The following is a 22,632-nucleotide window of genomic DNA, read 5'->3' as shown; positions in this document are numbered from 1 at the left end:
AATTCACTCCGTAATTCTGCAACAAAGCTCTAATGTCGCTCGTCATTTTATTAGCGCAATTTGCCGCCGCGTTGCTGCGACCGCTGCACCCAGCTAACCACGGCCACAGGGCGAGCGGCGGGCTTCGCACGTCGCTTAAAACCGCTGCTCCTTTAAACGCTATTCTTTACTATTTTAACACACGCTCGCTTAGGGTGTCTTTTAACCCCGAGCCGCTGTGGGATTCCGCGTTCAGCGGGGCACAGAGCAGCATTTAGCGGGGCACAAAGCAGCATTTAGCGGGGCACAGAGCGGCTCCCTCAGCGCTCTCCCCGCGGGGCGCGCGCCGGACGTGACGCGCGCGGCGGCGCGGTGCGTGCCGGGAGCGCGGTGGGCGGCGGCGGCGGGCGGGAGGCGGCGGCCGGAGGGGGCCGGGCCGCAGCGACGCGGTTCCTGTCGCCCACCGGGGCTCCCCTCCATGGCGCTTGCCGCGGGAGGCCGCAGATAACCGGCCGCGGCGCCTCTCCCCCCCTTCTTCTTTCCCTCTTTCCCTGCCCCCCCTCCCCGCCCGCCGCCATGCCCGCCCGGGCCCCGCCGCCCCCCGCGCAGCCCGCAGGTAAGAGACGGCGGGGGCCGGCGCGTTCGGGCCGGGCCTGGCCGCGGAAGGGCGCCGGGGGCCCCTCAGCGCTGCCCCCGGGGGGCGGCGGCCGCCGGGGCCTGTGTGGGCAGCGCCGTCCTTCGCGCCGGCCCGCGGGGGAGGGCGGCGGGGCCGGGCGGGGCAGGGCAGGGGTGAAGCCCCGCGGCTTCCCGGGCTCGTCCCGCCGCGGCCGGGGCGGGGGGGGTTCGGCTTTGTCCCCCGCGTTTTCCCGGGGGTTCAGCGGCGCCGCAGCTGGGAGAGAGAGGGCTTAAGGATGTGGTGGTGCGAGAAGTTAAGCTGTCCTGTGTGTTTGGCTTTTGCTGACAAGCTTTCTCTTTCGAGGGGCGTAAAGCGTGTCGGTTGCTAAATGCACCTGGACGTGTCGGGCTGAGCAGAGTTAGGATAATTTGGATATGATTTTTTTTAAGAGGTAATGTAATTCTAAAATGGGGCGAATTTGCTCAAATGCTTTATTAAGTGCTGACTCTTCAGTGTGCTATGAAAAGTGTCTGCTTGATGAAGCAAAATAGGATTTTTTTTTTCTTTAAAGAGGACCCTGCCTTAAAAACAGCAATTAAACCTTGGGATTTCTTCAAAACGTCAGTAAATTGGCCTCTTAATGGTAACAGCCCCTTCCTTCCAGCTTCAGCACAGAAATGGAAGCCTTTAGCAGCTTAATGCTCCTTAAGCAAACATCTGTTCATAAATGACTGGAGTGAGTAGAGAAACGTTGTTGACAGGAGCTGTGCTGGGTTGGTTTTACAAGTTTTGTTTCCATGCCCAACATGCTTCGTTAGAACTCACATTTCAGCTGTTGAGTCCATGGCAAAGTGAGTTTGATGGATGCTGCTTTTTAGCTGGATTGGTCCTTGGAGATTGAACAAAATTAAAAGTATTTCCTCCTTGTTTTATTCTCTGGACATATGAACTAGACTTGGAAAGGCAATTAGCCTACTTTAAAAATAAAAACGTGCTGTTGTGTTGTCAGCAGAGACAGAGATTTGCTCTTGCAATGCACAGGTAGCAGTTTCTCCTCCTGAAGCTGGAGCTATACCTGGAGGAATGTAACATTAATTATGAGAGCCTGGGGAAGAGCTGGAGTACCTGTGACTACTGAGAGCTTGTTTTGTTTATTTTAACCAGTCATGTCAGTGAGAATAAATAGCGTGAATGTGAGAATGAGACTTAAAAATATGTAGAAAATCCAATGTAGCTCTGGTGTTTTCATTCTGCATGATAGTTGCATGAAGTACACGTTGTATGACCTTTTAAGGTCATGTGAAAGTATGACCTCTTCTCTTTACTTCCTTAATTTGTTTATAAGTAAGCGGTTGAAGGATCTCAACCTCAGTTTTTTGGTTTTTTTTTTTAATGCACTTTGTTTTTGCTCGGATCACGCTGTTGTTTAGTAAAGGGTTTAATAGACTATAAAATCTGGAGTTCACACAGGGAATCATATTTGTGTTACATACTGCTGGGGATGAAGGCTCAGTGTGATCTCTGCATTTCTGCTTAAAATCCTCACCAGTAGCTCGCTAAGCTAGCACAAACCTTTTAACACCTTAATTACCCAAAGCGATATTCTGAAACTTTCAGCACTTTGAAAGGACTTGTCTTTCACAGTGGAAATAATAGAGCAGCTTAGACGGACCTCAGTCAACTCCGCCTTTGCCTCTTGAAATATTCATTGAGCTGTCCTTGCAGATCTGTGGTGGTATCAGTTGGAAATCCAGCGGTAAAGGAACCGATGCTCGAGCGAGTTGTTTTCACTACACTCAGCAGCATAATCTTCTTGCAGATGCCATTATCCACCTCGACAGAACGTTCATTCCTTTCTGTGCTATTGTGCTGTTTGACAACTTAAACTGCTTCTTTGTGAACATTTCAGCGCGATGACATGCTAACCCTTTCACGAGGATTCAAAATACTTATAATTTTTCTGGGTAGTCAGAAAAGTGTCTTAGATCCTACTCGTTCCTAGGTGTTAGAAATTTTTGTCTGTTAGATTTTCTCCTTTGTGCAAAAAAACCACACTGAGTAAGCTGCTGCTGTTGCACACACACACACACAGAAAAAAAGCATTGAAATATGCCTTGTTTGAAAACTGACAGTCTCATTTTCAGTAGACCTTCTTTTATGCTAATGTCTTTAGCAATTAAAGTTTTCAATTGCGAGTTTTCAATTGTATTGGTGCCACTGGCAAGGTGAGCTAAGCAATCTGCTTCTGTAAAGCAGATAATTTGGATTTTTCAAATCAAAGAGTCCCGTCTTGGGAGAACCACAGGGAAGGGCAAATCCTCTCTTCACTTTAGTATGTTTGGAAGTAGGGTGAAAGAAATGTGAAACCTCAAGTTCATATGTCTATTGATAAGAGACGGAAAATAGATTTTATTCTGTGGAGTATTAGGTGTCCCTCCTGTATTGTGTTTTGAATATGAGGTAATGTCTGTAGGTGGGATAAATGATGAATAATGTAAGCCTGCTCCCTGAAAAACAAGCAGTAAGTACGTTGGCAGGAATGGAGAGAAGACCCATGGTTGTTTTCCTTGTTCAGCTGTGAGAGAAGCTGTCACAGAAGCGTGCAGCCCTGTGGGTTAGTTCTGATCTTCTCTTTGCTGTAGTCCATGTGAAGTTTGAAGGGTTTCTGTGTGATGGAGATCTTACTGCTCTGTGAGGAAGTCTCTGAGAACAGTTGACCCTAGGTAATCTAATTCTAATACTTTCTAATCTAGCATCTTTTTATCCTAATTTAGAACACATTCCCAGCTAGCATGTTGGAGAGTAACATCCAGAAATAGATTTCTCGCTGAGCTGAGCACTGTTTTAAAATGAATTTAGGAAATGGTAAGAATGAAAACATCTCAGTTATTGTGACATCTGTCTGTGCACATTGTGTGGCTGTGTGCTGTATGTTGGACACAAATACTGCGTTCCACAGAGTCAGATTGTAACCTGATCAACTGTCCCAGCCAGTTGTGTTTGCCCAGATGAATTTAAGATGTGCTTCTCCTTACAACATTCCCCCCACTATATGTTTACAGATTTAGGTACAGGCAGCATCTTCATCTGCAGCTGTTAAAGCACATCAGTAGATTTTGAGTTTAAACATTTTTTTACTTGTAGTAACTGTGAGGATTACCTGGTCTTTTAGGTTTGGGGGAGTAATGCTATTCTTGGTTAAAAAAAGAGATTAATGAACCAACAGAACATTTAGATTCATATTTTCCAACAGCTCCTCTGATTCTTCAGCTAAGCCAAAATTAAACAGGGAGAAGTGAAGCAGCATAACTACTGAAAATACATGTTTGCGTCTTTATATAGTTTAACAACATTTAAAATGAAAATGCTTCTATCCAAGATCTATTTTAATTTCACATTTGTGCCACCTGACTTGGTCTTCCTGCATTGTCAGTGATGACAGGAAGAGCAGCACTGTCCAAGAGGTTTGAATATTGCATGGGCTGGGTTGTCTGGGGGAGCCTGGTGTTTAATGCCAGCCTGAGGAGGGCAGGAGAACAGGAAGAATGAGCTGCCTGAGATTAGTGACAGATCCTTGGTGAACTCTCCTGAGCTCTGTTACTTTAATGTTCATTATACATACAACACATTGTAGTAGAAGGTATCCAGCAAATTCAGTGTTGGAAACCACAGTAATGTACGGTGGAATTGATTCATTCCAAATGTTGGGTAGTGAGAAATAAGGCTTAGATGTTGTTTGCCTTACTGGAACTGGAGAACATTGTTTTCCCCAAATAATACATGTCCAAGAAAAGGTGCTCTGAAACTCCTGCTTTGGGTAATGGACCTTTTGGCTGTAACAGCATTAAGTTCAAAATCGAAAACATTGATTTCTTGGAGGCTTTATGAAGTAAACATTTTCTTGCTGTATTTTGTTTGCTGGTAACTATTTCCAAAAATAAAAGTAAGCTTATTAAACCAATTTAAGAACATATTGACTTCAGCCTGGACAGACACTCTCTCTCTGGAGTGGATTTTGGTTGTGGAAATGCTGTTCTAAGAGACAGGCTCTCCTCCCTTACAACCACCATGCCAGGAATAGGTTCTCAGGTGCAGAGAGGCTGGGAATTTGGTTTCCATTGTTCATAAGGCAAAGAAAAGGCAAAGGGATAATGGAGAAGGATGGCTTTTCCCACTGGAAGCCAACACTGTGCTGTAATAAGAAATCCAAATCTGGTCATTACTGTGGTATTTTTGGCTTTTGCTAGAGGAATTCCCTTGCAGGAAGAGTTAAATGTTCTTGGAAAGATCAGATGCTAGCAGCTTATGACTTGAATCCATCTCCTTGCCATTGCAAGGCTTTTACTATGAGGCATTTCAGTAACGTTGTAATTTCTGTCATGGAGATCTTGATTGTGCCATTTCTGATTATTGTGTTTCCTGTGTGCCTTTAGGAGAGGGTTTGCTTGACTCAGCTTTTCTTCAGAATAATCCACAGCTGAGAGGTTATTCATTGCTTTGCTTCCTCTCAAGCTGAAGGAAACATTCTGCTCTACAAGGGGTTTCTTTTGAATTTACATGCCTCAAGTATTTCTTTAGAGGTACTCTTTGCAACCTCCTGATTTTTTAGGTCTTATGTAAGAGCCAAACCTGCTGTTTCGAGTTTTGCCTTAGAAGAAACACAGAGAAGGAACTATTTATACCTGCTTTTGTGTAGTGTAATTGCATTGTTCTCTTTGCTGCCTGGTCTTTGTTGGGCTGTTGCTATTGCTCTGCAAAAAGGTAGTGAACAAGGATGTGATCTGTGTGTGAGGAAAGCACGTATTGTTCCCTATTTACTGCAAACAAATAATAAGATAGCCTGGTTTTGTTGTAAATGTTTTGAAAACCTAGTTAGTGATCATAAAAGGATATGCATTTTCTCTTTCCACTTCCTTGCCTATCAAAATTTTTCTAGCATTACTAATTTCTGCTTTCTCTCTTCCTTTAATGTTTCAAATTGACTTGAATTGCATTCTTAAATGCTTGTGACTTGAGAAAAAAGGTTTGAACCTTGAATTGTAATAAATTAATCAGCATTTTTTTCTTTAGAGCACAATATTATGTACTTGTGAGTGTGTTGGTGAATTGCATTTATAGTAGGACTTAAACTGTGGTCTCCTGCTTGTGGTACTGAAACTTGTTTGAGAAATACCTTCATAATGAATGTTAGAATGTGGATATAAAGAAACAGATGGATGCAAGAACTAGCATTTCCAGTTTAAAAAAAAACCCCAACAAGCAAATAGGTGAAAGACAGAAATGCAGAAAGTGGCATCTGAGAGAGAATACAGGGGTTTTTTTCTAGAAAACATTGGTACAACCTCATGCCATGAGCAAGTGATGGAAATCTGTCTTCAGTCTAATCTGAAACTGTGAGACCTGCGGATGTTACTGGCATTTGTCAACATAAATCTGTGTTTGTGACTAAAGCAATCCCTTAAACATGAACACTTTCACTGTGTCAGATTCCTCACCTTGAGGTGTAAGGTCTGATGCCAGAAACCTGGGCTGTTGCCTATTACAAATCACAGAAGTTAGACATGTTATGCTCTGTTACACAAACAAAAACTGTTATAATTTCCTTCAAATCACAGTCCTTATTATATAGTGTACTGAAAAATGGGTGATTTCTTTTTGTTTGAGAAATACATGTTTAAAGAATCTATAAGTGAACACAGCATGTTAGCTTTATACTTGACTTTTAAATTTGGTAGCCAATTCCCTTCAAAACTAAGATGGAAAAATAATAATCCATATTATTGGTCATAGAACTTGTTCAAATTCTACTTTGGTGATGTTGTAAACGTCACTTGAAATACCAGGTTTACAAAATAATGTAGGGGCATGTCTTGACCAAGAATATGTGTGAGGTGGGTAAAAGGACTACAAAAGATGAAGCCATCGTTCCAGCTCTATTTGAGATGCCAGACAAAGCAAGGATTAACTGAATGAAACAAGGAACAAAGTCGTTGTTCTGTCAGACCTGTGGGTTTTCACCACAGGTTTCAGTGGACAGTAACTAATTTGGTTTCTAGTTGGCAGATAGAACACTTTTGAAAGTCCTGAAAGGGGACCATAATGAAATTCTTTCTGAAGAAAACTACATTAAGACTATAAAATTCCCATGCTGTTTTGTATTGTGAGGAGAATTGGGATTATGCCCATTTTAAAAATTTATCACTAATTAGTCAAGAGGAGGGGGAATACTAGTATGACTTTTTTCCTTTTCTTACCGTTTGAGTTCTGTAAACTACAATTAAATTGTGTCAACGTAGCCTTACACTCATTTATAAAGCAGATTCATACATTTTGGAACTCTTGGTGTTTGGCTTCTAAAATGTAGGAGTAACATATCTGGAAACACCTAAATTTAAAAAAAAAGATACAGAAGTCCATACAGTTGGTTATGCCATGGGTTCCTCTTTAACTGATGAAACACATAATATACTGTCAAACCTGTGATCAGATTTTTAAATGTACAGTTAATGTTCCTTGCAGATCCTGTTTTGGCAACTGTTGTTGAAACGTAGTTGGAGCATTGTGCTGCTGGACTGCTGCTGTGTAAATGATGCCTCTGATGTTTTAAAAGTGCTTTGAAATGAAAAATTGAAGGAAGTTTCTTCTGCTCTATGTCAGAAGTCACAGTAGAGAATTTTTAAATGGTCAGACATCCTTGTACGTGTTCAGTTGGGCTTTGGCAGTTTGCTTCATCTCCCATGCAGTTATCTTTGTCCTGTGCTTATCCTTATTATTCTTGTTCCTTGTCTCCCCTTTTCTGTGCTAACTGGAAAGAAAAGGAGTCTTGTGGGTGAATTCCCTGTGATTGTGATGCTCGCTCCTCTCACATTATCCAGTTTGTTTTCTGGAACTGCATGTTTGGGTTATTTTAGATCATCCTTGCCTCCAAGGATGTTCTGAACTCTATTATGATTTATTTTTGGCTGAGGTTAGAACAGTCATACAGTAAATGGTCAACAAAAAAAAATGGGTAGAGTTGTTATGATGGATAGTATATGGATCTATGGCTGGTGTAGGTTAAGAATTAATATTTCTTGGCATGGCTTACCAAAATGAGATCCACTAATGTAGGGTGGTGTAGTTACGAATAGGACATGAATGTGGTACTTCAAATAACTCAGGTGAAAACCAACCTATACAAGCCTATAAATCTGAAAAGATTAAATCTTGAAACACATGCTTTTTGATGAACCATAGAGACAAATTTTTCTTTTAATGGGAAAGTTCAGAAGTTTAGAGCGAGCGAAGTTATTCTCTCAAATACCTTGTTAAGCAGCTGGTGCTGAGTAAGCCTATGTGGGAGCTTGTTGACAACTTAGGCTTTATTCTAAACAAAATTCCTTTTCAGTTCTCTTCAGTTTGCATGTTATGTTACAAATTACTTAATGGTTTCATCTGATAAGCACGATGTACTTCTGTAACTGCAAACTACCCTTTCAAAAAGAATTTGTGAGTATGTTAGTCACCTCAAGGGTGCCAGGTTCCTGGCAAATATCAAGGGCTTGGTGTGTTGTGCTTGAGAAGAACTGCAGAGCTTCATTTATTGCTGTTTTATCCTTTGTGTGCTGCTCTTAAGGTGCTTTTACAAAGTTGTTTGCTAAAGGCACTGGACATAAGGATCACATTTTGTCTGTGTTGCATAACTAGTGTTGTAAAGTCTGCACTTATTCTGGTGGTTAGAAGTTCAAATATTTGCTAGTATGTATAGGATGTTTCCACTCTTTCTGTAGGTGAGGCTTAGTGTTCTTACAGTTCATGTCAAGTGTCATTTGAAATGGAGAGAGCTTGGTGTGAGCTCTTCTTTGAAGGGTTTTAAGGTATGAATTAGTTCAGTGATGTGAACAACTGTGAATCTATACATACTAGTAGTTATTGTTTCATTAATTGCACACAGCATTGAAAAAGTCAAGATCATTCTTTAGGAAAGAAGATTTTCCATCCATACCTGGCTTGTTCCTGTAATGGTTTGCAATGTTAAGGTGAAGAGAGTCCTTAATCTGTTTCTATCTAGGCCATGGGAATTCTTGCTTCTTTTTTCTTTTCCCCCATGGTTTAGTGATTTGTATTTAAATATTTCATGAATAATCGTGCTCGGCTCTCCTTTTGAGAAGAAGTTTTGATGACGCGTGTGTGGCTCTAGGCTTTACTGGTGGCACCACGATGGCGTTTCTCAGCAGGTTCCTCAGACAGAAGCAGGCTGGTGGCAGCAGCTGGGGAGGCAGTGCCTTGGCTTTGTGGGTAGGAAAAAGAGGAAAGGGCAACCAAACAGAAACCTATGGACTGGTAGAAAGAAACTTAAACAGTGGGGCAGCAGATCCTAGCTGATGGTTTTAATAGCAGTCCCTTCCTCCACTCCTTCACAATTTCAGAGCTTATGGGAACACGTTTTGAAGTCTTTGATGCTGGTAAAGGTCCCTTATGTGGATGACTGTTGTGGGATAGCCCATGCAGTGGCTTCATTCCTGTCACACAGCTGAGCACACACAGGAGTGTGGCAAAAGATGGACCAGGCAGTTTTGTGAACCGCTAGTGATGGGAGGTAGAGAACTGACGAGTTAAAACTGAATTTGGTTATGCCCGTGTGTGTGCACAACAGCTCAAGAGGATCATTTCAGCACTGTCTGCTGACAATTTGATCATGTAGTAGTTTAGAAGAGACTCGAACTGTCCCAATAGATTCTTTGTCACTTACAAAACAAATGGCTTTGGGGAGTGTTTCTTTCTGATATCTAATACGGATATTGATGTATATGCACACTTAAAAAATGAGGCACGGAGCTGTGAAAATGAACTATATAGGAACAGGAAAGCTAGCCGGGTTCTAACACAGCTCTGTTTTTCCCTCGTGCAGAAATACATTAATGTTGGAGCAGAACCAAACAATGGAACCAGACATTATTCGAATGTACTCCTCATCCCCTCCACCGCTTGACAATGGAGCCGATGATGACGATGAAGACGAGTTTGGAGGATTTTCTGGTGTGAGCACTGCTGGCGTAGCTTTTGCAGATTTTGATTCACCGGACTACAGTCACCCAAAGGAAGAGTTTATACCCACAAATCATTTCATCCCACTCCATGATTATTCTGACAATGTAGCTAGCATTGCAACTTTCACATCTGTTAAAAATGGTAAAGATAAAGACTGCATTGCAGAGCTTCCTACTCATACGAAGGAGCTTTCTGATATGTCAGCTACTAGTACTATCAAAGAAAAATCTAGGTTTAGAACTTCAGGTACTGCTTTAGAAGATGTAAACAGAAGGGGGGAACAAAGAGACAACACTGGAAAATCAGAGGGTTTTTCTTCTCATGTGGTTAGAACTGGTGTAACAGTTGAGAGCCAGGATGAGCAAATAGATGCTTGTAATGGTGAGAAACTTCCATGTCTAGAGATTCTAACAAACGGATTTGCAGCATCAGACCCTGTAAATCCTCAGGGAACAGAAGATCTAGACGGTCTTGGTGACTCAAAGGGACTGAAAACTGTTAGCACCCATAGTACTGAGCAAAATTTGAACTCAATGCCTAGCTCAGGTGAAGATGTTGCAGATTTTGCTACCTTCTCAAACAAAACCCCAATCCATTTAGAGGGAGCAGGGCCTACAATATGCAGTGTTCTTAATGAAAGAGACTCAGTGAGCATTCAGGAGAACAACAGAATAAACAGAGTAACCCACAGAGAAGAAGAGGTTTGCATTTCAGAAATTAGTTGTGAACAGGGTCCCTCAGCACTGGAATTTGCAATTTCTAGCACGTCTCAAACAACTGGAAGTTCAGTATGCACTACAGAGAATGGAGAGCACAGTGGGAGGAGAAGACAACATCACATGGAGAACGGCAAAGATTTTAGTAGGCCTGAGGATTCTTCAAAAGAAGCAGACATCAAGGTTGATAAGATCCAAAGCCTAAGCTGTGATCCTGCAGGAGAAAAGCTGGGTCGTTCTGAAGATCTCAAGAACAGTGGAAGTAGCACTGAAGCTTTAGCTTACAGTGACAAACACGATGATGTGTTTGGGGACTTTGGTTCAGTCAGCAGTGCATCTCCCACCTTCAGGAATACTCCAGACTCAGTAGACGCTCTAGATTCAGAAAGAACTTCTGAACAGTCTGCACATATTAGTGAACCTAACGAGGAGTTTGGTGAATTCAGGGACACGAGTACTTTTTCTCAGCAACCAGCAAGTTTGGACCAAGCTGAACTAAATCAGGCTGCTGACACTTTAGAATGTGATATTACCAGTAAAACTTCTGGACTAGACTTCCAGCATACTACTGAGGTAGAGAAGGGTGATGATACTGAATTTGGAGACTTTGATTCAGTGCCAAAACCTCAAGATGAGAGCGTTGCTTTCCAGGACTCGGATGACTTTGCGGACTTCAGTTCGGCAGGTTGTAACCAGGCTGCGGACTGGAATGCTTTTGAAGATGAACAAAAGGACAGCTGTTCCTGGGCTGCCTTTGGAGATGAGCAGGCTGGTGAATCTCATCACAGAAAAGAGACGTGGCAGTCACATAGGACAGATGTGTCTGCCAGCAGTGATGGCCCAGTGTTACACAAGACTGACAGTGTTGCTTTAGCATCTTGCCAAGGGACTATCAGCAAGCAATCCCAAGAGCTGTCACCTTCAGTTCAGGTAAGGGTTTGTTTGGTTTTCCTCAGTCTTGTTCTGCTCTTATGCATACAGTTCTTTCTAGTTCCTGCTTCTGCCTACAACAAATATTTGGATAGTGCTTGTTTGCCTTTTAGGAGAGATTTAATGTGCTGTGTGAGACGGGCTGATATGAAACATGATGCTGTGCTTGGATCTTGCAGATCTTTGCAGCACTGTTACTTCCCACAGACAAACGAGCAGGGTGTGCTGGAACTTGTAGGAATTTGGTTTGGTGATTACATGTGATCCTGTGCATAAATTGATCAAAGGAATAAGCCAACATGAACATTTCAGAACCTGTGATCATTTTTCCTTTTGCTTTGTTGTTTACTGCCTTTTGGGGAGGCACTCTGCTGCTTTTTTGTAAAATACTGGGGATTACTGGTTCCCAAAATTTTCCATCACCATTCTCCATCAGTGTTTTCAAAATCTGATTAACAATGATGATTTGATTTGTAAATAGCTGCAGTAATTCGTTTAGAGCAGACAGCATGATAAAACACAAGCTGTGGAATTCTGTCTTGGGTATTCAAACTCCTGGGAAGTTAACTCTTTAAAAGTTTTTAAAAAATAAATCTCTGTTAGGTATTAATTGTAAGAAGCTGCACATTTTAGCAACATCACAAACAGAGGACTGGTGATTTGTTAAAGCTGCTGCTATTTCGAATTAGAGGTTTCCAGGAGGGGGAAGTAAATAGGTTTATTTCTTACCACCTCTCCTATGTTTTCCGCTTTCATTGCTAAGTATTCATTAATTCCTAATTAGTTACTTCCTAAACCTTTTTAACAGTCATCTTGAGATCTGTGGCTATTCATACAAAGATTTTTTTTTTTGCGAAGCATTTAGTAATACTTTTACAAAATTCAGAACCAATTCAGATTAGAATTTTCTTCAAAGCTTCTTTTTATTCATGTCATCTCATATGAGTAGTTTAGAGTATGCTCTGTCTTTTTGGAGCATGCAGCAACACCAGCAGGAAAGGATGTTAGTGGTAATATGTGTCTGAAAGGTTTGGATCTTCTCTGGGAGTAAAAGGAAATGAGGTAAGTCCTTTCTTTCAGGACCTTGCTCGGTGACAGCCCTGCCTCTTCCCATTCCCTACCAGTGACAGGTGAAATGGCTTTTCAGGAGGTTGTGCCAGCTGGAGCTCTGCCAGCATTAGCAAATGGAATGGAGCTTTTGGGACTTAGCACTGATTTCTTGTCACGTTAAAGGCTGGGAGCCTCAGGTCCTTACTCTTCCTGCTTGCTGTTCCGTGCAGTGCCTAACACTCCAAACCTCAAAGAGAGTTCACAAACCAAAAAAAAAAGCTCCCAAGTAAACCTGTGGGCAGATTTTTGTGTCTGTGCAAGACCTTGCTTTATCACCTGAATGTGCTGGTCCATTTCTTAAGTTGAAAGCAGAAATCTATTGTTACCTATTCACCCATAAAATTGGAGAGTACTAAGGTCATTAGTGCAGTTAATCTCAGTTGTTTCTCTTGCCACTTGAAAGACTGTCCAGAATCTGAGAAAGAAATGGGGTAGGGAGATGATTCTAGTAAATCATCCCTTTTTTCTAGTAATTAATTAATATTAAGGGATAGTCTGAATGTTTCAAATACTTATTTTGGCTTTAGGTTTTCTGTAATTTTATGATAGGTTTTCAATAGAAAACACTTCTGAATGTAGATGTTTTTATAAACAGAACCCTTAGAGGAAAATGAAGTTTTCTCTCCCAAGTCTGGCTTAACAAAAGATCAAAGTCAAGTTAAATTGGAAGTTCCTTACTTAAAGTCTGCCGTGAAGTTATACAATAGTTTGATTGGATTGTAAAGCAAATTTTAAGACTTCAAATTTTTTCATTCCTTCTCTTTATGCTACAGTCAGTTGTGACTGTTTAAATCTAAAGTGGTGTTCTTCCTCCTCTGTCAGTGAGGAAGTACAGCTGAGAGAATGTTTTACACAAATAAACTGGAGAGGAAGTTGAGCTGGACGTGTTTTCTCTGCTGCAACAGTTTCCTTAGCCATGCAATGTCAATTGCTACATTTTTTTTCAGTTAACTCTTGAAAATAGTAGTTATTTTGTAAGTGCTTTAAGTTTTGGAAGGATCCATTAAAACTTTTTTATATTAAAAAAAAACCTTATTTTAAGATGAAATAGCAATTCTGTTTATAATCCAATGAGCCACAGTTTGCTAAATTGCTGTTTCAAAGAGAGATTAACTAATGAGCCAACATGAGCCAGCAGACAGCCCAGGTACTCTGAGTGCAGAATCATAGTAAAATTAAACTCAGATTTTGATCAGCTTCCTTGCTGTCATTTAAGGTGTCACTGAGGTCAAAACACAAAACAAGCCATTTTAAAGTAGTTGCCAATACAAGTTTGCCATGTATAAACTTAGTTCTGCAGCTGTCTGATGCAAAGAGCAGAAATACTGGCAGGCAAGATAAATCTGGTGAGAGGGAAGAGAGCAAAGTTTTTATTACCCATCCTGAAGAGGGATAGCGAGGAGGGGATCACTTGCATCGGTTTCTTGCTGGCAGATCTAAGAAGCACTTGCTGTAGCAACCCAAAGGGAGCTGGCTGTGCACCAGGGAGAAATACTGCATGTGTTAGACACTTGAGATGGGTGGGGAAATTGAGATCTCAGCTGAGGCTAAAGGTGAGCTGGGATCATTTACGAGACACTGAATACGCTCGATCGGTGATGGTGAGGCTGGGAGAGTCACTGTAATGTGCTAGGGAAAGAATCCTGAATGGTTTATAAACAGAATGATCCTAATGGAATTCTTTGCAAAAGCAGAAAATTGAAAAGAATCCTTAGCCAGCAGCACTGTTGTTTAAATGTGGAAATAATGTGTACAGCAATTTTCATCCATCAGAATGCTGCATGAAAGCAAAGTTATTTATCAGTAGCTCAAGTTTCCATTGAAAAGGTCTCTGTGTGTTTTCCTTTCAATTTCTTAGTTTGTATATTCTGAATGTGAAGATGGCAGGAAAATATTTTGCTTTCTGAATGCAATCTTGATTGTACAATGTACGTACCATGGGCAAACTGTTCAAAGACTGTGGATTTAGTATAATCTTTAATTAAAAATAGACTTTGCTTCAATTCAACTATTTAATCCAGGTTTTATTAGAAAATATACAATATAAAGGAGATGAAGCTAAGGGGAGGGGAGTTCACAAAAATGCCCTTATATAGTGACATGTAGTGGCAGAAAGATCAGGTCTTTTCTTCCTTGCCTTTGGTCTCAGGCTCTCTGGATCCTGCACAAGTTTCCAGTGCAGGGTTTGTAACATGCTGACCTCTTCTATTCAGTAGTTGTGTGTGGTGTGGAGAGGAGAAAGGGCACGGTGTACACACAGGCCACCAATACTACATATACCTTAATCCATTTAGCTTCTCTCTTCAGCTGAAAAGATGTGATGCTTGATTCCAGTATGGCTGCAGTTCACATTAGAGAGGTGCCTTTGTGTTCATTAACAGATTCAGGATGGAGTTGTGGGTGAACTGGTTGATCCAACAAGCCTTGAGCAGACCTGCACATGCATTAGTGCCTTTTATGCAGTCAGATTGCACGCTACCAAGTCGTGTTTATGATGAATAGCACAGCTTTTGCCATGAGATAGTGCTGAACATTAGTCAGCTGAGGGGGTTACTGTGCTGCATTAAGATTATATATATAGGATTCAGCAGCGAGGCACAAGAGCAGTAATAATCCATGGTAATCGTGTGGGTGGGGAATAGGGCTGTGCCTGCCTGTGTGCAAGGAACAGGAGCTAAAGAAGGGCTTGGTTGGAAGGCCAAGTCTTACCTGATTTAGCTGAGAGTTAACAAATCCTGGAAAGGGATGAAGGAAAAGGTGAGCAGTCCTCCAAGTGGGTTTTAAGGTTCTCCAGTTATTAGAGAGCCTGTGCTGGAAGGCTCTGTCTCTTCAGATTAATCAGTGTGGGCGAGACACAGTTACTGAGCCACGAATATTCACCAAGACAAAGAAAACCCTGCATCACTGTCATTTGGAGTCTACTCTGTCTTGGGCAGTGATCTTCCTTTTGGAAGAAAGTAATTATGACCATAAAGACTTCAGCCCCTCAGTTCAGTAAGGTAAATTAAAATAGTATTGGCTAGTTATGTAAATATACCTTTCTGGAAAGGTTGGGGGGTTTTAAGTCCACAGCAGAGTTCTGAAAGATTTGCAGCTGAATAATCAGTAAAAATCTATTAAAAGTAGACCGTAATTGCTGTTTTTCAGAACAGACTGGCTGAGGGGAATCTTACAAAAGAAAATAGTTTGAGAGGGGGTTGTTTTAGCACTACTATTTATATATCCCAGGACAAAATTATTTCCCATTTTGTACACGTAAGCGTCATCCGCTGTACTTCCTCTCAGAGTCTGACTGGAAAGTTTGTACAACACCAGTAGAAAATAACAACATGACAAACTGAAATGGCCAGTGAGTTTTATGTAGTCACAAAAAATAACTATTCAGCTGTACTTTGCCTGCATGGAAGATGCAATATTTGATGTGTGCTTCAGCTGAGGAGGGAGAATAAATGGTGAAGCTTTCAGCAGCAAGGAGACAGCTTCACATTTCTAGCCTGAACTTCCCTGCAGTTTCTAACTCTTTCAGATCAAGCAGTAAAAAGAGCAGAGAAGTCTTAGCCTTTTTTTGTTTTCCTTAAGCCCACTATATTTTCAGCTTTGCTTTGCAACTGAGCTGAAAACTTTTATAGTTACTCTTTAAAAATGGGCTTGGGATGTTTAGGACTAACATTGCCTTCTTTGATTCTTTAAATTATTGTAAAAAAAAAAAAAAATCTGGTTCCTCATTTTATGTTGATGAAGGTTTTTTTAGCTCTTGTGGCATCCTCTTCCTGGCTTGCAAATCTCAGTTTAGGATTTGTGTTTTCATTATAAATTTCCTGTGTAAATAAAAATGAATATTTCAATTCAATTTTTTTACACCTAAGAAATATATAGCACTACCTTATATTTACCTGATTTAAAAGTGGGGATGGACACAAGCCATCATATTAGAAACATGAGAAGTTAAACTGGTGCTCTTTGTAAGCTTTGTCTTCTTAGGAATTTTTCTGCCCAAAGCTGTTCTCCCATTGCTTCTGAGGAGGAATTGCCTTTGCTTAGACAAAGAAACAAATTGTTGCTATATGAAAAGGAAATAGATTCATAGTTAAAATAGTCCATAAACTGTTTCAAAGGAAAAACTGTCCCCATTTACTGGAGAATTTAGGGGTTTGTTTGTTTCTTTGCTTTTAGTTAACTGTTTAGCTTAGTTTAATGCTTGAGTCAGAAAATTTTGAGACCCACAAAAGTTGTTTGGTGTGTTCCCCGTGGTGAGTTGCATCCACTGAAATTGGTTCATCAGCTCCCTTGTGTTAGCTATATGGTCATGAAATTTAGCTCTTAAAAAGTCCCCAAACCCACCCTCCCCAAAAATACTCCAAGAACAGCAATAAAACCGACCAAACAAAAACCCCAAATACACCCATCCCATGCACACACATGGTAAAGACAGAAGAGTAAATGGTGACTTAGCTCTTCACAGGCAAATGTGTTGCTGGGAAATGTGGTTTGGCTGTTAAAAAACCCAGCAAAGGGGTTTCTCATTTAACCTCTACTTTATTTTATTAAAATAGTTATAAAAAGCTGTGCTAGGCACTCTGCAGAGCAGTGAGTTTGTGATTTAAGTTAAATAAAATCTCAGTGGTTAATCATTTTCTTGTCTTGGCCCCTGAGCTTTGTTCTGTCACTTTTTGAGAGCTTTCATGCAGCTTCTGAGTTCCAAGTAGAAGCCAGTCATGCCCATATGGACTTTATTCCTTTCCTACTTTATATGTGTAGCTTCTTGGATCTTTCATAGACTCATTTCCATCTCCTTTAATATGTTTTTTCTTTTATTGCATTTCACGTAAGCTTGAGTATCTAAACGTGCTCAACAATTTAACTGTTACCAGGTTTTATTTATTCTTATGTCTTCAAGTTTTGTGTTTGGTAGATGCAAACAGCCCAGAGTTTGTGTTGCTCCCCTGTGGCCTGTTTTCTTGGCGGCAGGATGGCGAGGGTTGAAGGCATGCTCTGTTTTTGACTCTCCCCTTCTTAAAGCACCTCTGGAGGCTGCCAGGGCAGAGATGTTGTGGGATGTAAAAGATTTCCTAAGGGAAAATAAAGGCTTGTGTTAAAAAGCAAGGCTGTGCCCTCCAGTGGAAAGGGGAGAGGGTGGATGGACAAAGTGCCACTCCACTCTTTGAAGGGGAGTTCACCTGGATGAGTTCTTGTGTCTGCTGCACAGCTCATATGTGACCAGAACCGTGGAGAGAAGCAAGACTGGTTTTTTTCCACTCACCCACAGAGGCATTACAGCAGTCATATGGTGAAAACTGCCATTTGTGTCCACTGTTTCTGCAGTGGGGCTCAAGTGTGTTGTTTCTATGGCAAATTTGATTATCTCCTCTTTTCACAGCTCTGAAGAAGGGCAGTGACCTGTCACTGTGGGGTTCGTGTGGGGGCAGCTGGGGAGGATTTGGTGTGCTGGGTGGTCAGTGAAGAATTGCTGTGTTGAAGGAGATAATGGGTTCTATGGCCTTGTAGCAGAGAAGAAAAAAACAAATGGTGTAAACCAAGTACTTTGGGCTTTCAGCTCTGAGGGGTATATCTTGCCCCTGTTTAATTGCCACAGAGATAAAGTCTAATCCTATGGTTATGCTTATTTTAAAAAAAAGTATCTCTGATACTTTGTTCTCGTGGTGATTACACATATCTTAAGTGTCTACCAAAATCTTTTAAGCATTTACAGAAACTATGGAGCTTTCAATTTATTAATAAATTTATTTATTTATCAACTGTTTGGAGGATCACAGTTAATATTTAATGGCAGCTGTAGCCTTTTCACATCTTCTGTAAGTGCCTTCAAGAATTATTCTTTTCAAATGGCCGTGGAGAACAGTCAGGTGTCAAATACTTTTAGTGACATGAAAAGTTGACAAAAATTCTTGGTTTTCTGTCTTTTTTTTTTTTTTTTTTTTTTCAGAAAGACAGACATGACATTACTTTTGGTCATACACAGTATTTTCTTGCAGTCTTATTTATGCAATAACAGATTAAGGTTTGTAGGAAGTGGACATTTAAAATCTTGGTGGTGCCCTTTCTACCTGGAAGCTGTGAGCACAGGATTTCATCACCCATTAGAAGAACAAGTTCAGCTGCTCCCATTGCCACTGCCTCGAGATGTGTGTTTGTGCACTCATCCCTTTGTCCATTTGCACATACAGAATTAATTACTCTGGTTTGCTATGGAAACCATTCTTTGTCGTATAGAAATAAGGGCTAAGCATTGCTGGAAATTTAGAAAAGATGACAGGGAGTGTAAAGAATGCTATAGTTAAACTGTTCCTGAAGCTTTGGCATGATTCTTTAACTCAGATTTGAAATGTGACACTGACTGAGATGCTGCTTGGTTCTTAGAGATGTTCTGTTAATTTTTCACTACCTAAGCAAGCATATTTTTAGTCACTAGCATGTTCTCAAATGTTGATCCTTTTCAAGAAATGTGATGCCTTGTTGTTTCCATGATCCAGTGCCATTCATCTGCCTCTTGCTTTTCCCTGGGGATATGTACTCCTGCTGTATTACAGAAATGAAGTGAGCATCACCTGTGGATGTAAGATAAGGGGAAGTGATATATTGTAGGAAAAATAAGGTTTAAAATTGAAGCGAAGTCTGCTTTTGTGTGCTGAAGCATTAGGCTAGAATCTGGAATACTGTTTCATTTTACTTCCTAAAAATGTAAGTTTGTTTCTTAATTCTGGTCAGCAAACACAAAGCAGCTACAAGTATTGCAACTTAGTGTATAGGCAGAATGACTGAGCATTGAGAGATGATTAAAGGAAAATTATATACTGTAGAACATGGTTCATTGTGGTCAGAATTTACCTGAGAGGTAATGAAGAAGAAAAGAAAAAAAAAAAGGGCGAGTCAGTTAAGCTCCGAATTCAGATCTTTGCACATTTTTACATTATGTTTGCAAGTGACTGTTCCTGGTGGCTGTCCCTGTCAGGCATTTCTTTCACAGGTGGTGAAACTGAGGAGCTGATGCTCTAAGCCACTTCATCTTCCTGCTTTTTGCAGTTAGTGGCTGAATAGAAAGAATGGTCTGGACAGACTCGATCCCAGTTCCTGACTCATCATCCCAGCTCCAGTGCAGAATCCAGATATTCTAATATTTACCTCTGTTATGTTTGCTGATGTTCATGATCAGTGAGTTGCTTAGCTGAGATGAGAGACAAGGCAAATTTTCAGCTAAAAATTCAAGTGAGAATTGTTGTAGATAATGCTTGGAATTGTGAAGCAGGTATTTTGCTGTGTGAAGGTTTGTTCCAGTTGTATCAATTGGCCTAAGTAAAATAGGTAAATTCCTTCTACAACCTTGCTTTCCTGAACTTTAAATCATCTTTGCTGAACTTTAAATCATCTCAGTGGTAACAAAAAACCTCTGTTTTGAGCATTATGTGTGTAAATTCACCACTGTTGCAGGAATATGCTGCATCTCCACAGGAGGGCTCTGCTGGCACAGCTAAATCAGCGCTTGCAGTGGGATGCTCCTGGGATTTCCGCCTACTCTGTTTCTTTTTCATTTCCCCAGTGGAAAAGCAGGTGCTGGAGCTGCTGGATGCTGCCCTGTGTGTGTGGCAGCAGAGGAATGGCAAAGTGGTTGTTGAGGAACTGAACTAGAAAGATGGAAACGCTGCACTGAATGCCAGGCTTGTGCCTCCTTTCCTTAGCAAGAAAAGAGATTCAGGTGTTTCTAGCAAAAGTGATTTTAAAAGGCTTAAATTTAATTTTTACAAGCATACCTTGCAATCGGTATTTTAATAAATGAGAAAAGCGTGATGCTTAGCTGTTTTTAATGGGTTGAACTGAGGAAAAAATGTTCCTTATCATTTGCACATCTGATGTCTAAAACCAATTAATAGAGGTACAAGAAGTTGAAACCCTGTCTATATGGAAATATGAAAGAAAAAAGAGAAACGTAAGGGAAGAACTTGAAAAGAAGACAGCATACTATGCTTGTCAAAAAAAAAGGGGGGGGGATTTTTTTTGTTTTTGTGAGGGCAGGAGGTTGTTTGACTTTTGTTTTGTTTAGTTTTTCGTGTCAGACCCATCTGCCAAGGCTCAGTGCATGCTTTGGAATTAAAATATCTGGAAACCACTAGTTCCAATATCTGCTGTTTATATTGCTGAGACATTATCCTTATATGGCATAAATCTCGTTGCATACATTTTCTGCTAATTTCTAACAGAGTGACTTTGGGCTCTTGTGTCCGAACTCACTTTGCAGAGGGCAAGATCCTTACTGTTTCTTAGTAGCTAGAAGCCTGTATTTGGTGTTTAAAGAGTCTTGTGGTCCTCTGACAGTTAATATTTTGTGGTAAGTGTAATCTTGTGTCATCTATAAGTTGTTTTCCGTCTTGCTATAATATTGGACTTGATAGCAGTTAGCAAAACTTGACATAAATATTTTCTCTTTGGTGTAGACAACATTGCTAAGTCGTCTGGAACGAATATTTGAAGTCTGTTTTCCTTCCATGCCTGTTGCTGAAATTGAAGAAGAAATAAGTTCCTTGAATCATTTGTTGGAAGCAGGTGAAAAGCAGATAACAACTGAGGAGACCTTAGGAAGTACTGGGTAAGAAACCACAGCGCAACAAATATAAAATGAACTTGAACCACATACGGCAGTGATTTACGATGAGGTGTTTGCTTCAAGCATTTTGAGAAGCCATCAAGAATGAAAATCAGCTATCTGTCAGAATGCTTGTTTTCAGTGACTGCATGTGCCAGGAGTACTTCACTTAGCAACTCAGCAGCAGCCTATCATCTTCTTTTCAATGATGTCTCTGAATTAACCAAATGTCTTATTAGTTACACTTACTGTAAAGTACTGAATTTATTCATATGATGCTCAAGTCTAAGCAGGCTTGGTCCTGTCTGCTGTGGACATCATTGTCCAGTAAGAATTTTGAACTATAATTGTTCTGAGGACAATGTGCAGTTTTAGTTCCCCTGGGTATTGTGCTTGGGCATAAGTTTAATTGGAATGTATAATAAGTCACTTGCATTAAAAACCAGAATAACTATTCAAGGCTGCCAAGCTGTTTTTCTACATGGTAACTTGATTTGTGCCGGGTTGTGCAGGGAGCTGATGGACGTGTGGGCAGAGCTGCAGGACATCCACGATGCGCACGGCCTGAGGTACCAGTGGGGTGGCTCCCACAGCAACAAAAAGCTCCTGTGCTCCCTGGGAATCGACACAAGAAATATTGTGAGTGCCAGTGAAACTGCCTCTCTGAATAAGGAAGCTGCTTTATGTGTAGAATCAGGGGGAAGGGGTTTGTGTGATTGCCTTCTTCTGATTGCATGGTTGCACAGAACGTGGTTGTTCATGACGACCTGGCCACCTTTTATAAACCCTATTAATACAGAAAGTTGCGTTAGTTTTTAACCATTGTGTTATAATTAACATAATATTTATTCCGTGGTACTAACCTTATGCAAGTTATGTAGCATTGAAAAACATTTCTATCGCTGACGTAGAAACTCTTAAGTAAATCCTTTGTTGTTGTTGTTTTATCAGCTCTTTACAGGCAACAAGAAGCAGCCTGTTATAGTACCCATGTATGCAGCAGGACTGGTAAGCTTTTTTTCATATTATTTTTTTGTTATAGTTTCAACAACATCATGTAATGAAATATATTAAATGATGTGAAACACCAAGTGTGCTGAAAGATATTTTTGTAAGTACAGTTATGGCTTGGGCACCAGTAGAAATGCTAGAAAAAATTACCAAATAAATAATTTTCATTATGTGTGCAAGCAAATACCTGATGTTAAGTGAAAGAAGTATTCAGTAAAAACAGAGAGAAGATAAGGTTTGTGATTTTTGCTGGTCTGAGCAAAATAAATCTTCCTTTTTTCTCAAAAAAGAGTGCATGTGTATGTATATACGCATACAAACACGCATATATTTTCATATGATCATCCACAAATGGAATAGTAAAAAAAATAATTTTCTTTGGTTTATATTAGGCTGATTTAATTACGTAGGTTAATTTTATGGAGTGACTTCTACAGTCTTCTGATGCATCAAGGTCAGCTCGTGTACTTCTTTGGATGTAAGCATGGTATTCTGATACAGATAGTTAAAACAACTCAGATATTGCTGTTTTCTTCCTGTTTGTGAGCAGGACTATGTTTGCAACACACACAGTTACTTTTTGCAACGGGTTGTTGTTGCTGATTAATTATCTCCTAAATTTTTTATATACTTTTGCACACAAT

At 40.5% G+C, this 22,632-nt stretch overlaps 1 protein-coding gene across 2 annotated transcripts in view; it reads left to right on the top strand.

The window, feature by feature from the left end:
* Positions 1-381: 381 nt before the first annotated feature.
* Positions 382-22,632, top strand: part of AFTPH (aftiphilin) — a 42,458-nt gene continuing 20,207 nt past the window's right edge. For both annotated transcript variants that reach the window (XM_063391577.1, XM_063391576.1), the window contains exons 1-5: positions 382-595; positions 9,486-11,271; positions 20,829-20,980; positions 21,490-21,616; positions 21,929-21,985. In XM_063391577.1, coding sequence (XP_063247647.1) covers positions 9,496-11,271; positions 20,829-20,980; positions 21,490-21,616; positions 21,929-21,985 — 2,112 coding nt within the window. In that variant the 5' untranslated portion in view covers positions 382-595; positions 9,486-9,495. The remainder of the gene's footprint in view (positions 596-9,485; positions 11,272-20,828; positions 20,981-21,489; positions 21,617-21,928; positions 21,986-22,632) is intronic.

This window comes from Prinia subflava, chromosome 2 (assembly GCF_021018805.1).
Source record: "Prinia subflava isolate CZ2003 ecotype Zambia chromosome 2, Cam_Psub_1.2, whole genome shotgun sequence".
Classification (NCBI taxonomy): domain Eukaryota; kingdom Metazoa; phylum Chordata; class Aves; order Passeriformes; family Cisticolidae; genus Prinia; species Prinia subflava.
Note: the sequence above shows the minus strand (reverse complement) of the source record. Positions and strands in the feature narration are given on the sequence as shown.